Source organism: Corapipo altera, unplaced genomic scaffold, assembly GCF_003945725.1.
Source record: "Corapipo altera isolate COAL_440 unplaced genomic scaffold, ASM394572v1 224, whole genome shotgun sequence".
In the NCBI taxonomy this organism is placed as follows: Eukaryota; Metazoa; Chordata; class Aves; order Passeriformes; family Pipridae; genus Corapipo; species Corapipo altera.
Window position 1 is genome coordinate 2,096,865 of NW_020884959.1, and position 12,727 is coordinate 2,109,591.

At 38.7% G+C, this 12,727-nt stretch overlaps 1 protein-coding gene across 5 annotated transcripts in view; it reads right to left on the bottom strand.

The window, feature by feature from the left end:
- Window positions 1-12,727, bottom strand: part of ANKRD27 (ankyrin repeat domain 27) — a 54,114-nt gene that overhangs the window by 8,789 nt on the left and 32,598 nt on the right. For all 5 annotated transcript variants that reach the window (XM_027663913.1, XM_027663912.1, XM_027663911.1 and 2 more), the window contains exons 13-22: window positions 12,508-12,600; window positions 11,572-11,699; window positions 11,051-11,133; window positions 10,207-10,322; window positions 9,388-9,480; window positions 8,827-9,024; window positions 8,458-8,517; window positions 8,224-8,343; window positions 4,648-4,692; window positions 1,003-1,125 (exon numbers count right to left, since the gene is read on the bottom strand). In XM_027663913.1, coding sequence (XP_027519714.1) covers window positions 1,003-1,125; window positions 4,648-4,692; window positions 8,224-8,343; window positions 8,458-8,517; window positions 8,827-9,024; window positions 9,388-9,480; window positions 10,207-10,322; window positions 11,051-11,133; window positions 11,572-11,699; window positions 12,508-12,600 — 1,059 coding nt within the window. The remainder of the gene's footprint in view (window positions 1-1,002; window positions 1,126-4,647; window positions 4,693-8,223; window positions 8,344-8,457; window positions 8,518-8,826; window positions 9,025-9,387; window positions 9,481-10,206; window positions 10,323-11,050; window positions 11,134-11,571; window positions 11,700-12,507; window positions 12,601-12,727) is intronic.

The following is a 12,727-nucleotide window of genomic DNA, read 5'->3' on the forward strand; positions in this document are numbered from 1 at the left end:
AGGGAGTCAAGATAAGGAAACTATCTACAAGACAGCTTACATAGCAGTACAGAATACCTTCTTTCACTCCTCTCACAAACTGTGGGTGCCTGACATTACAGTGCTGGACAGTCATTCTGCCTGTCCTCAGTGTGCTTTTCAGTGTGTGCTGCCTAACACAGGGGATTAAGATTAGTTAACAAGTTCCTTCTTCTCATTCAGCAGGCAAGTAAATTCCACAGCAGATGCCATTCCTTCCCCTGTTAGCAATAAGATGAGCTTCATGGTCTCAAGTTCTGGCACCTTTAGCACATGATCTCTGTACTGAGGGCACATGGACACCCGTTACCAGAGACTAAAGCACAGTGTGAATGTGAAGCAAGTAATTGGTTTTCTATTTCCAAGAAACTGGGATCATTCCTTGTGTAAAAAAAAAAAAAAAGAAAATACAAGAGTGTATTGTAAAGCCTGATTCTCTTCTACAGTCCATGATAAATAAGGGGGAAGGAAGTCTTTGCAACTGAAAACAAAGTCTTTGTAATTATATTTAATCTCTGAAGAGGTTTTAGATGTAGCCTGTAGGAAAGATGTCATGCAATTAAAAAAAGACTTTATCAGCATTACATTGATTACAGGATTAGCAGGTATTCCTTGCTAAACTGATTACTAAGGTAAGTAGTGTGACAGTTAGCAATGTAAACTACAAAAAAGAACCAGAGGCTTAGAAAAGTATTATTATTCAAAGTTGCCTACATATTCTAAAAGCAAACTGTTAAGCTTTCTCACTCCATTAGGTATTGAGCAAGTCTTTGAATACTGTTCCTGTATCCAAAATTTTCAACAGTGCAATTGAAAAAAGGAACAATTTCATGATATCAGATGAACTGTGAAGACCTGTATATAGCCAGTTCCTTTTTAAACAGAGATACAGAGGTGCTTGGCCATAGGAATGCTACTTCCCTGGAGCTAAAACTTACATTAAAAAAATATAAATCAATCTTTTTACTGAATGAATATTCCAACCTTTTGTGCTGGCCCGCATTTTGAGCACTGGCATAATGGATGGCAGAATTCTGGTTTTGATGTACTGACTGTGTCATCCTCATCTTCCAAGTCTTCTTCCACCCATTCCAAGAGATAACGTACCTGGCATAAAAAGCAAGTCCTTCTTTATAGAGTCCAAAGATTCCATGTCCTAATAAATCTGCATATGTAGACAAGTAAGATTTCACAAACATACACTTGTGAATCTCTCAGGGAGATATACAGCCACTCCTGGCATCAGCTGCCCACAGGCCAAATTAAATCAAATGTTACTGTTGACAAAGCAGTTAGAAAGTTCTCCAAGTACAGCAGTGAAGTGAACTATAAATGACTTCCTGCTGCCTAATCACAATTTTGGTGTTTACTCATTCTCAAACCCTCCAAATCCTTTTAGCTCAGATGATTTGTGCCATCTCATAGCAATGTGAATTTTGTTTCATCTTTTGCTTTAAAGAACATAAGAAACGACAAGGATGATGACATTTAACTAACATCCAAAACTTTGCAGGGGCATTAACTTTTCTTAGGTCTGTGAACTCCCAGGACACTTTTTCCTCATGTTTGAGGGAGAGGCCCTTCAGTGAAGACAATCTCAGGACTCAGAGCATTCACATCCAATTTGCAAACAGTGATAATTACTGCATGTCAATTTTACATTACATGTTAGGCAACAACAAAAAAAGCTGTTTATGAAATACATTTTTACCTTGAAATGCATTAATCTGCTGTTCACTAAAGACATCTCAGAATTAGCAGTGACTGTATTAAGTCTCCATTATTACAACACCCAGCAACGTTAAGCCTGACACCTACCCGGTGTATCATTCTGAGCTTGTAAGCTCAATGGGACAAACAATTCAGGAACTCAAGACAGAAGTGGGAATTAAATTGGTCTCATAATGCAATGGACAGTCCATCAGCAGTCACTTTGCCTAGGTGCATGCCAAGGACTAACATCACAGCACAAGAAAGAAAGACCAGGGCACTCCTGTGTTTTGGTGAGATCTCCCAGAGCTCCTGCAGATCCTCTGGGAAGTTCCCAGACACAGCAAGTTACAGGATTACAGAGTGGGTGTGAAGCATGTCATCTTGTGAAGGGTTTTCCTTTTACTTTTTTTTTTTTTTAGCAGCTTTTGAGAGAGCTGTGAAAAGATGTATCATTGCCTTGTTACTGTGAAGGAAGATTGGCCCTTTGCCTCCCCACTGAACAGCGGCGGCAAAATCGAGGAACTCCTTCCTGCTGGAACTGAGACAGAGGCACCTTTGCTGGAGTTGTGGGCTGGGCTTGGTGTCACAGACCTGGGCCAAGCCAAGAGCTCTACAGTTCATAGTCAAGAAGAGAATGGGGACAACAGAATTTCCAGCAGGTTCCTCCCACTCTATTTACTCTCACACTTGTCAGCAGGTTGTGCTCCAACACATTAACAATCTATCCAATTAAACACATGCAGCTAGAACAAATCCTAGGACAACCAGTAAGGGCCAAATACCTGATTCTGAATGACAACAAAACTGAGACAGAAAAAGGATCTTTTTCCACAGAGAATATTGCTTTCCCTGCAAATTCCATGTTGTCTTCTGGAGTAAAAAATAATCTTCTCTTAAGCTTGCCCGTTTATGGAAGGCCAACTTAGTGAGACTTTACTACTTCTAAAATAAATAGTGCTGCCACTTCACTTCCCCCTTTCCCTGCACACTGACCAAGACCCTCACAAGCAACTTCCTCCTCCTCCTGCCACAGTTCAATACTGCTCTCACTATTCAATATCCAGCTCTCAACATACTGATACCAGTGGCTCACAAAAATCTGAACTTTGAACTCCCATGCACACTTCTGTATAACTACAGTGGAACAGCTCTCAGTTCATTTAAAGGGTTTTTTTGCCAAAATATTAACTGTATTTTCAAGCAGACACGCACTGAACCACCTCAGGAAGTTGCCCATAATTTCCATTTGCCAGGTAATTTGTCATCTGAAACATGCTTTTTCCATTGCAGAGTAATACACTCCTGGAACGCTCAGCTGAGCATTCTGGGGGCTCTGTACCCTGTATGCCAGCCTTTGAGCTGCTCCACAAGATTTATTTTAGACAAGATATTTGCCTCTTTTTTTGTGGTGGATTTGCACATATCCCTTCCACTGGATATGCTGGGTACAAGGAATTTCAGAAGAGCATTAAATCCAGTATCTACGCTGAGACAATGTCAATTCTTCCTTAATATCATTGACTGAAGTTTGAGCAACCTCTGCTCAGATACTTCTGACAGAACAGGCTCTGTAACCTCCCAGGTCTGTTCTACTGTTATCCCACCCTAATAATAAAAGGGGCTTTTTTATTTGCTTTTTTGTTTAAACCTAAGTATCTCTGTGGAAAGCTGAACAGTTCACCCATCACTACAGAGCCATGGTGCACACCTGACCACTACATCAATCACTGAGAAGGAAGGACTGAAAATTCATGTTAAGCAGGATCAACCACTTCTGCACCACACCTCACTGACAGAGCCACAGGTCCCTGCCTACAGCAGGGGGTTGGAACAAGATCATCTTTAAGGTCCCTTCCAACCCAAACCATTCTCCAATCCAAAGCATACTTGCTTTTCAAGTTTGCAGGCTCTATGGTGATAACAAAGGTTGTTTTCTGGCTTCCTGAACAATCACATCGTAATATTTGTTTTTAATCTTCCAGTTTCGTAGCACTTCTTTTAATGCCTCCTCTTGCAAAGCTCAATTGGTTGTCACAGCAAAAACCTACAACACTTATGACCCTGCTGCTGGGTCTGTTCCTGAGGAGACAGACCTCAACAAACAAAATAAGAGCCCATTTCTCATTTACAGTCCCTATCCACCATTATTACAGGCAGTAAACATACCATAAAGAGTAGGTAATATTTAAAGCATTAGAGAACCTGGAAATTTAGGAATGAAAAAGCATTTGTGGATCTAAAGACACTGTATTACTGGAATGCTTCCTAAGTCAAACACAAACTGTAAATCCCAACATTCAATATCCAGAACTGGCACAGAAACAAGCAACTGGGAATAACATTTTCTATTGGATTTGCTGTCAAAATTAGGTTTACCTGAAAGCTCATCTTTCTGCCTTTTCTTTTGTTTTGTTTGACTGCATATCCAGTCCAACACTGACCTCAGCACACATATCTCATTAGTGCAATGCACCACACCCCCATCTACAATGGCATTTGACAGAGCACCTTGAGCACCTGCAGGCAGACAAACTGATCTTTCCCAAAGCATTTCTTTTCAACATGACTGCCCTGAGTGTTGTTCTTCCCAAGTTCTTTACATCTCCTAGAGGTAACAATACATACATTTTTAAATGACGGGGTTTCACAAAGGAATTATTCAATTTAAAGTAATTTCTTTAGTGCATGAGGTCATGGAAATGTCAAAATAATGAGCCTTAAGGCACTGTAGGTAAAATAATTTGGGGACGTGGAATGAATTTTTTTTCTAGTAAATGAGCTGAATTTGATCAGTTGTTGCTGAAGGAAGGTATTACCCAAAGCATTCTTCACTTGATATTATATACAAATAGCTTCCTCAATTGGAATGAGATAAATTGGAATTCAATAATATTCAACAGCCATGCTAAGACTCACCATTTCCAGATCTCCATCAGCAACTGCTCTCAGGAGTTTTTCCACCTATGTATGAAGAAAATAATTTATTTGTTTTGTTAGTATTGATATTAAGCAGTACACAGAAAATCCTGTGTCCTTTGCTAACCTCCTAAGCTCATGTAGTAGGATTACTGCTGGCCCATTTCATATTTATTGATAAAGTTTTAAAGGAAAAACCTTCTTCCTTTATGAAGTACAAAAGCTGTACAAGGCCTGTGGCCATTTGATGATCTCTGACTTGCTTAGTTAAAGATAAACAGTACTTATGTAAATTGAGGATATGTGACCCACACATAAACAAAGCCATGTAAGCTGATACATATTATTATGCTGCTTCAGCAGCAGCTGCCCCATACATTTCTGCAGTGAACCTAACATTAAAAACCCCTAGTCAAGACAAATTTCTACCCTAATAAACACTAATACTCTTTTGGACTCTTGCTGACCTACTATAAGCTACCAGAAGCACAAAGGATGGCAGGGTTTATTGTGCTATTTGAGAAACAACAGTTTAACCTGAAAAAGATTCTTTCCAATTGTTCCCTTTACATGTGCAGATTGCTGGTTTATTCCTGTGCTAAAAACCAAACACGTACAAACCTAACTTGACTTTTAAGCATGAAATTCGTTTTCTTACTTAAAATGTGAAAAGATATAAATATCAAAGGCTGTGCATTAGCAAAAGCCAGGTCTCCAACTCAGAGAGTTGTTGCAGGGGACCAGCATTAGATCAATTAAATATGTGTATGCTCAAGCCAGATAATGCCTGAGCGGGGCTGCTTGGGGAACATCCTCTCCTGCTCAGGAGCCCTGCAGAGACAGAAGAGACACCTGAGGGAAGAAGAGATGGAAGGTGCTCTGCAGTGCACTGATGCCATTCCCCTGAGCCCTTGGACTGCTTGTGAAAGCAGGACAAGGAGATGCACTTGTCTGCCCACTTTTCTGACTGCCTACTCTCACATGAAGGAGTGCAGATCTGACCTGATAGCAGTGGGATAGGTGCCAGCAAGAGGGCAGGGAGAGTCCATTAGTCCTGTCACTGGGTAGCTCACCCAGCCCCTGCAGATTGTTGAAGAATCATTTAATAAGCTTTGTGAAAGTCTGTTTCAGCATTATAGCAAATTATTCCAGCACTGTGCTAGAATCACCAAAGATGCTGCTGCGCAAACAAAGTTGTTTCAATATTAAGAAACACCTTTCAAGTGGAAAATGCCACGGAGTGACAGCTACAGTCACATTTCAATCTTTATCTAGAAATGACCACACCTTGCAACATTTGACAGAGGTGTTTGGTAAGGCAAAAAAAGGAAGAATGAGGCTGAAGTTTGTGTTTGACTGGTCTGATCTCAGACACAAACAGCTCAAAGATCAGAGGCTAGATTAAATTTCTCCATTTTTATCTCCTTTCAGGAAAGCTGTAAGGTTTTATTTTATTACTATCTTTCTAATACAGGATGAAGGTCCTTGAAATCATGCACCAGGCACTCAAGGCATAATCTACGATTCTATGATTTTCCTTTCCTACCTTTGAATGTCTAAATCTAAGCCAGTCATTTAAACTCCCCCTCTGGTACCTACAGAACAGAATGCAGGAGACAAAGAACACTTGACTGCAATTCAGGTCAAACTAAGCATGTCTGAGGTTAATTCCTCTCTGGAGGTACCAATTTCTTTCCACTGACTAAGGAGGGAAAATAGATGTCTGAAGTTAAGACAACCATCTTTCAGACATCTGAAGGTGGGTGAGCTGAATCCCAACCTAAAATGGACTATATATACTAGGGAGATCTGTGCCTCCCATAAATTTCCCCATAACATACACGGTTATGGAGAATAAAGACTTTTCAGGAGTCAGTTTTATCACATACAAGATGCCAAACAGTAACAGCCAGTGACCCACAAGCTCTGATAATTTCTTTCCAGAAATAACAACTTCCTTACAGTTCTAAAAACTGCCTCAGGCCCCAGCAGTGGTACAACATCTGTTACGCAGTTTATAGATAATTTAATAAGAGTACTTTGGGCAAAATGTCTGCTACATGCATTCCCCCATCTTTCCAGTTTGTTTTCTCATTCCTCCATGGAACAGAAGTACCTTCCTTTAAATGTAAAAATAGATGAAACAAATCTACTACAATTCACTTGAATGCCCAGTTTTTCACCTGCTGAACAGAAATTGTGCAAGGACTCATTAGTTCCAACAGAGCAAGTCCCAGTTTACAGTCCTAGCCCTTTTACTCTCTCTTTTCTAAGTCATAAGCAAACCACATGACTGGCTCATTTAAGTGAATAGTTTAATTCAGTATTGATAACAAAGGTCTAACTGGATCCCCTTAATCCCTGGTGTGAACCCTTAAATCTGGAAAACTGACCATATCAGCTTTCCATTACTTCCAGTGGCATTCCCTTCATGGAGCTCTCCCAGGATCAGGCTCTTGGTCTCTTTGGGTACTAAGAATAAGAGCAGTGAGCCCACGTGAAACTTGGCACACAGAAATGAACTAAAGCTGGATTACAGGAGAAGGTCATTAACCCCAAGGACCTCAGGTGTAAGCTGCTTGTAATCTTTTTCCCTGGTTTGAACTACAGTCTTAGCTCTTGGGTGTCATAAATTTGGTCCTTCAAGGAAAAATAAATCTTCAGTCTACCTACTTAAAGTCATTGACTCTGTACAAACAGGGAGGTACATTCCTACACTGAGCCTCTCATAGAGCAACTGAAGTGGGAAGTAATATTGTCCAGTCAAAATTTATATCTTTGTGTTTCTTCAATGTTTTTAGCAAACAGAAGCTTTTGGCAAGAGAAGAGCCTTTTAACAGCAGGAAAGAAGGAATCTGAATGTAGAGGTGACATGAAGAGAAACAAACATACTAAGGAGGTCAATTTGGAAAAAATTGCATAGGAGAACTATGGAAAAAATAAAGAGAAGCAACAGAATGAGTGGTGATATGACTGTCTTAGGAGGGGATTAAATGGGAAATATGGACCTGAGATCCCAAATGAAAAGATTCAGAGGATGGCATCTTGGTTGGTGTGGACAGAGCAAAATCAGCAAACACATACATGCAAGATATTTAATATATAGTCTCTATTCTTCACTTGTTGCAAAATTGATTCCCACACCTATTTTGAAAGCTTGTCTTAACATTCCAGTTTGTTGTTTGCCAGCATGTCTGTACTAGTCTCTTTTCCCTGACAGATTTTGTAAGCTAACAATAGCATCTATTTCCTGGAAAGGACAGTCAGGTCCTCGGGGCACTGTACTTTTGTAAACCTGAACAAATTCTCCAATTACACAGTTAACTTCAGTAAATCTGAACAATTACTTCAAATATGCTTTCAATTTTTCCCCAGAAATAACCAACAGATCAGCTGATACCATACAAAAATAAGTGCTCAGTTATTGAGATGAGAAGCCCCTGAGGTCAGCAGCATGTAATTTTCCAAATCAGACAGAAGGCTATTCCTGAAGAAGGAGCTTAAAACTGTGGCAAAATATCACTCTTCTAGCTTCCTTCACTTTGCTCATTGTCAAAACTTACACCTCAGTCTTACCTCTTTATAACTGTTTTTTACTTCTTCTTGCCTTATATCAGTTGATGCTGACGACAGGCTTGAGACAGATGATCCTCTGCTGAAAGTTTCTGTTGAGAGCTGAGGAGACCTAAGTGGTGACTTATGGTTGGAAAAAAACAAACAAAATTCAAACAAACAAACAAAGTTACATATCAAATTGCAGAGGTTAAGAACAGGCAAAAAAAAAGTTTAGCAACTTGCTTTGGTTGTTACCTCAGAAGCACTTTGTCCTCTTTCAAACGTTAGATAGTTTAATTCCATCAGTGACAAAATCTGCATAAAAATATTAAAGAAAATCAGTGTAACTCCATTTGAAGAAGAATCCACTGACTGAAACACAAGTTAGGCGACAACCTAATATTAGTAACAGATTATGACTGAGCAGATTAAAAGTACCCGTTTACAAGTTCATGTTCTATCCCACAGACTCTATTCCTGCTACTACAGTTAAAATGTGACCCTTCTTCTTCCAAGTGAAACACACATTTTCACTTTAATGGCAAAACCCTATCAGCAGGTGAGCATCTACACTCTGTGGCTTTGCATCAGGCAGGATTCAGGCTAGAAGATAAAGAGGAATACCTTGGAATTTAATGCACACTGTAGGGAAGTCTCCTTCATCCGGTTTTGAATTTCTGGATTTGCCCCATTCTGCAAAAGCACTTCTATGATCCCTTGATAGCCCCAGCGAGCAGCAATATGGAGAGGAGTGTCTCCCTTCTCATTGCCAATATCTAGTCTGCAGGAATGCACATCATAGTAGACTAAAGCTTTGACACACTGGAAAGAAAAGGAAAGCTATCAATAAATTATGGTGGTGCCTCTCAATTCAGATAACATGTACTGTTCTAAAAAGCTTTTTTCATTGCTGCTCATATAATTCACTGCCTAAAGAGGAGGCTTAAATGGTTCAGTGTCATTAAATAAAGAGTTAAATAACTAAATTTGCACTGTACTATCTTTAATGTGAATTCATAATAAAAATTGCAACCAAATAAAGTCCTGATCTAGAGCATTAAATAGTTTAGCCTCCAAATCTTTTTATTTACTTTTGAAATATGTAAGTTTAGTGCAAATTTGCATCACAGTTTAATTCCATTCCATTAGAATGTCCATTTAGTTTGTTACCAAACAATTACTTACATCCTCATGACCGTAAGTGCAGGCTAAATGAAGTGGAGTATTTCCATTATTGTCCTGAACATCAGTACTTCCCTTATAGTGCAATAAGAGCAGCTTAAAAGGAAAACAGAAGTAGACATTTAAGTAACTAAAAAATTAATGGGCAAACAATTATTGCTCTGCAGATTCCTTCAGGGTCCTAGCATGATGAAGCACTTCATGAAACACTACGCCTCCTGTTTCAGACATCACCCTCTTGGCACTGCAGTACTGTTTGTGCCTCACCCTGAGAACCAAATAAAAGCCACTTCTTACATCTTCAGAGTTGCCATTGAAAAAAATGAATTCTCTACTGCAGCAAACACTGCAATACATATACTATTATATTTTAAGAGCCTATGCAAGTGAAGACACAGCTTAATTTACACAATGCTAATTGAAGACTATCACATATGCAAAATTCAAGTAGACAATTACTGTAGTTGCACAGTCTATCCTAAACACAATGTGAAGTCATTTCGCTCATTCCAGTGACTGCAATGGTTCTTCTGTCTCAATCAAGAGCTCTCCATTTGTACCATGTATTGGACATTTGTATTAATAAAATGGATAAATTATCAGGCATGTACAGCTGTCAATTGCTTGGTTATTACCAATGGCCGAAAACCTTGCAGTATAAGAAAAAAATAAAATATCTTGCAAACTACAGTGACAAAAGATTCTCAATTTTGACACTACACAGTTCTGGTAAAAGCTTCTCAGAAGACCTAAACGACAGTAACAGTAAAACAGCTCACTAAGCGTCATATATGTATTATTTAGTTAGGTGTTGGTGCTTACTGTAACATTTTGATATCCCTTCTGACAGGCAAGGTGAAGTGGAGTAGAACCGTGGTAATCTGTAGCATTGACAATGGCTCCTTTGGCTACCAGTAAATCCACTAGTGATGTTTGCCCTTGGAAAACAAGGAGACATTAAAAAAAAATAAGTAAACTTTGCAAAAGAACATTGCTACTTTTCAAATTCAAGCAGGAACTATAAACCAAAATACCCTGTATTTCTGCATACTATGTTTCTATAGACTGTATAGTCACTTCCCTGGTATTTGGGGTTTTTTGCTGCAGATTACTCAAGGTCATGAAAAGAACCTCTAGCTAAAAACAAGCTATATTTTTACCCTATGAGTAACAAAATATTTGGATTCAATATAATAACAATAGAGGAAATTATTTATAAAAAAACACCCACTAAGAAAATAATACATCTTTTAGTAAAAGATCAGTGATATAATGAACATTAAAATCCAGGCGTTACAGACCTACAATGCATAGCCAGCTGCAGGACAGAGAAAAGATTCATTTCTCAACCTGCCAGTTCTTTAGAACAAGACTGGTTTCTGATTTCACATTTATACTTTTTTCAGAGCTGAAGAAAGTCCTTTGTCGTAACCACTACAACAAAAGTAAACAGCCAGCAAATAAAAAATAAATTAGCCATAAGAAACTGAGCTTAAAAGAACATACAATAACTTCAGTCTGTGCCCAGATAACAGTTACAGCAGAAAAGAAGGAAAAAACCAATTTAATGCAATATTCCAATTTTAATTGTAAAGCTGGAAAACATGCTGACTTAAAGAAACATAAGGAATAGTGAGTACTAGTGGGGAAAACTAACAGCACTCACCACAAATAGCAGCTATGTGAAGTGGTGTGTATCCCCGGTCATCCCGGGAAAATGGAGTGATAATGGAGGGATCATTCAGTTTCCTGTAAAACACAATGGTTTGGAAGCAGCCCAGTTACCCACGAGGCAGTGGTGAGGAGAGAGAAAGAGAAAAATGGCCAAGGCCAACAAAAAACTGATTCTGGAACTTTTTATCCTTTCACATGGACAAGTTATTCTATACAGATCTTTACATTTCTTTAAGAGATGTGGTTTTGCCCAAGATGTGTAAGTTTGGTTCAAGAGATGAAACACCACATTTACCAAAGGACACGGAGCCTCCATCACAGAACTGGTGGGTTCCAAGGTATTCTGTAATCTAATATTTCCTCTGCTAATTCAAACCACACAGGCACACTCTCTCTACTCCATCCTGAAGTGCTACCAAATTCCTCTTTAACCAAAAGCAGCTTACTTTCTGAAGTAAAGATAAAGGCTTTTACCCAGCTTTATGTGTATTTGTGGAGATGAAGAGTGCTCACCCAGAAACCAGCCTCTCGCATTTGTCACAGTAACAGAGCGGGTGGCACATTTTCTGTACAGTGTCCTTATCACTGTCACCTTGACTTAGCAATCGCTCCACTTCCTCCTGGTTACCTGAAGCAATATGCTACCAAAAAAAACAGAAAAAAAGAGAATGAGGAACCAATACAAAAGGCCTCCTTTTAAGGAAAAAAACAAGAGTAATTTACTGAAGCACAAAATGAAAGGAACCCATTATAAAAGACGTATTCAAGCATCAGAAAGCAGAAATGAACAATGTCACAGCACAAAACCCCCTAATGGGCACTCAGTATTAAAAAGAATCTGTTCTTGGCTTACTTCACTTTCTATAAAAAATTAAAACAATCCCCATTGTTCTCTTTAGACTCAATCATGAAATTGAGCTCCCTCTGTGCAAAAACATTTCTATAAAATTACTAAGTCTCTAGCCATAAGCTGTGAACATATATAATTAGAATCCCTGCTTTGTGTCCTTGTAGAGGCAAAATTCTTTCAGAATGTCAGTATGAGATTAACATACAATAGGGAGTAGTTGTCAGGTGACCACATTTAAATTATTTCAGAAAACTCGTTCAATTTCAAGCACCAAAAGCTGTGACAGACAACCAGATACTAATATCACATCTGTGCAGTAAATGGGCCAAACAATACCAGCAGCAGTAGCATTTCATCCGTATTTGCTTCCATATTTCATGTAACATGCTGAAACCCCTAAGATTGTATTAAGTTAGATTGTATTAAGTTTTGGCACAGAAATGTACTAGACCTAAAAGACACTTTTAGCATCTACTAAAGCACATTTAGCAGCACTAATGTAATTAACACTTCATAACATTCCAGAAAGTTGCAGAAAGGGAAGGATATAAACATGCAATACATAGGTACATATGTATTTTACCATAGAAGTTATTAACCTTAAACAAGCAGTCTATCGGTGTAGCAGACATCTGGGACAACAAGTTCATCCTTTGTCTTAAAAGCAGCTTGTCACACAGACTCTCAGATTCCTGAAAATAAAATATATAGATAATCTATTTGTTTACAAGCATAAGTAAAGTATCTTAACAGTGGAATTAAGTTTTAAAAATATAAACACTCTATTTACCTTGTATGAATTATGAGACACACTGAAGC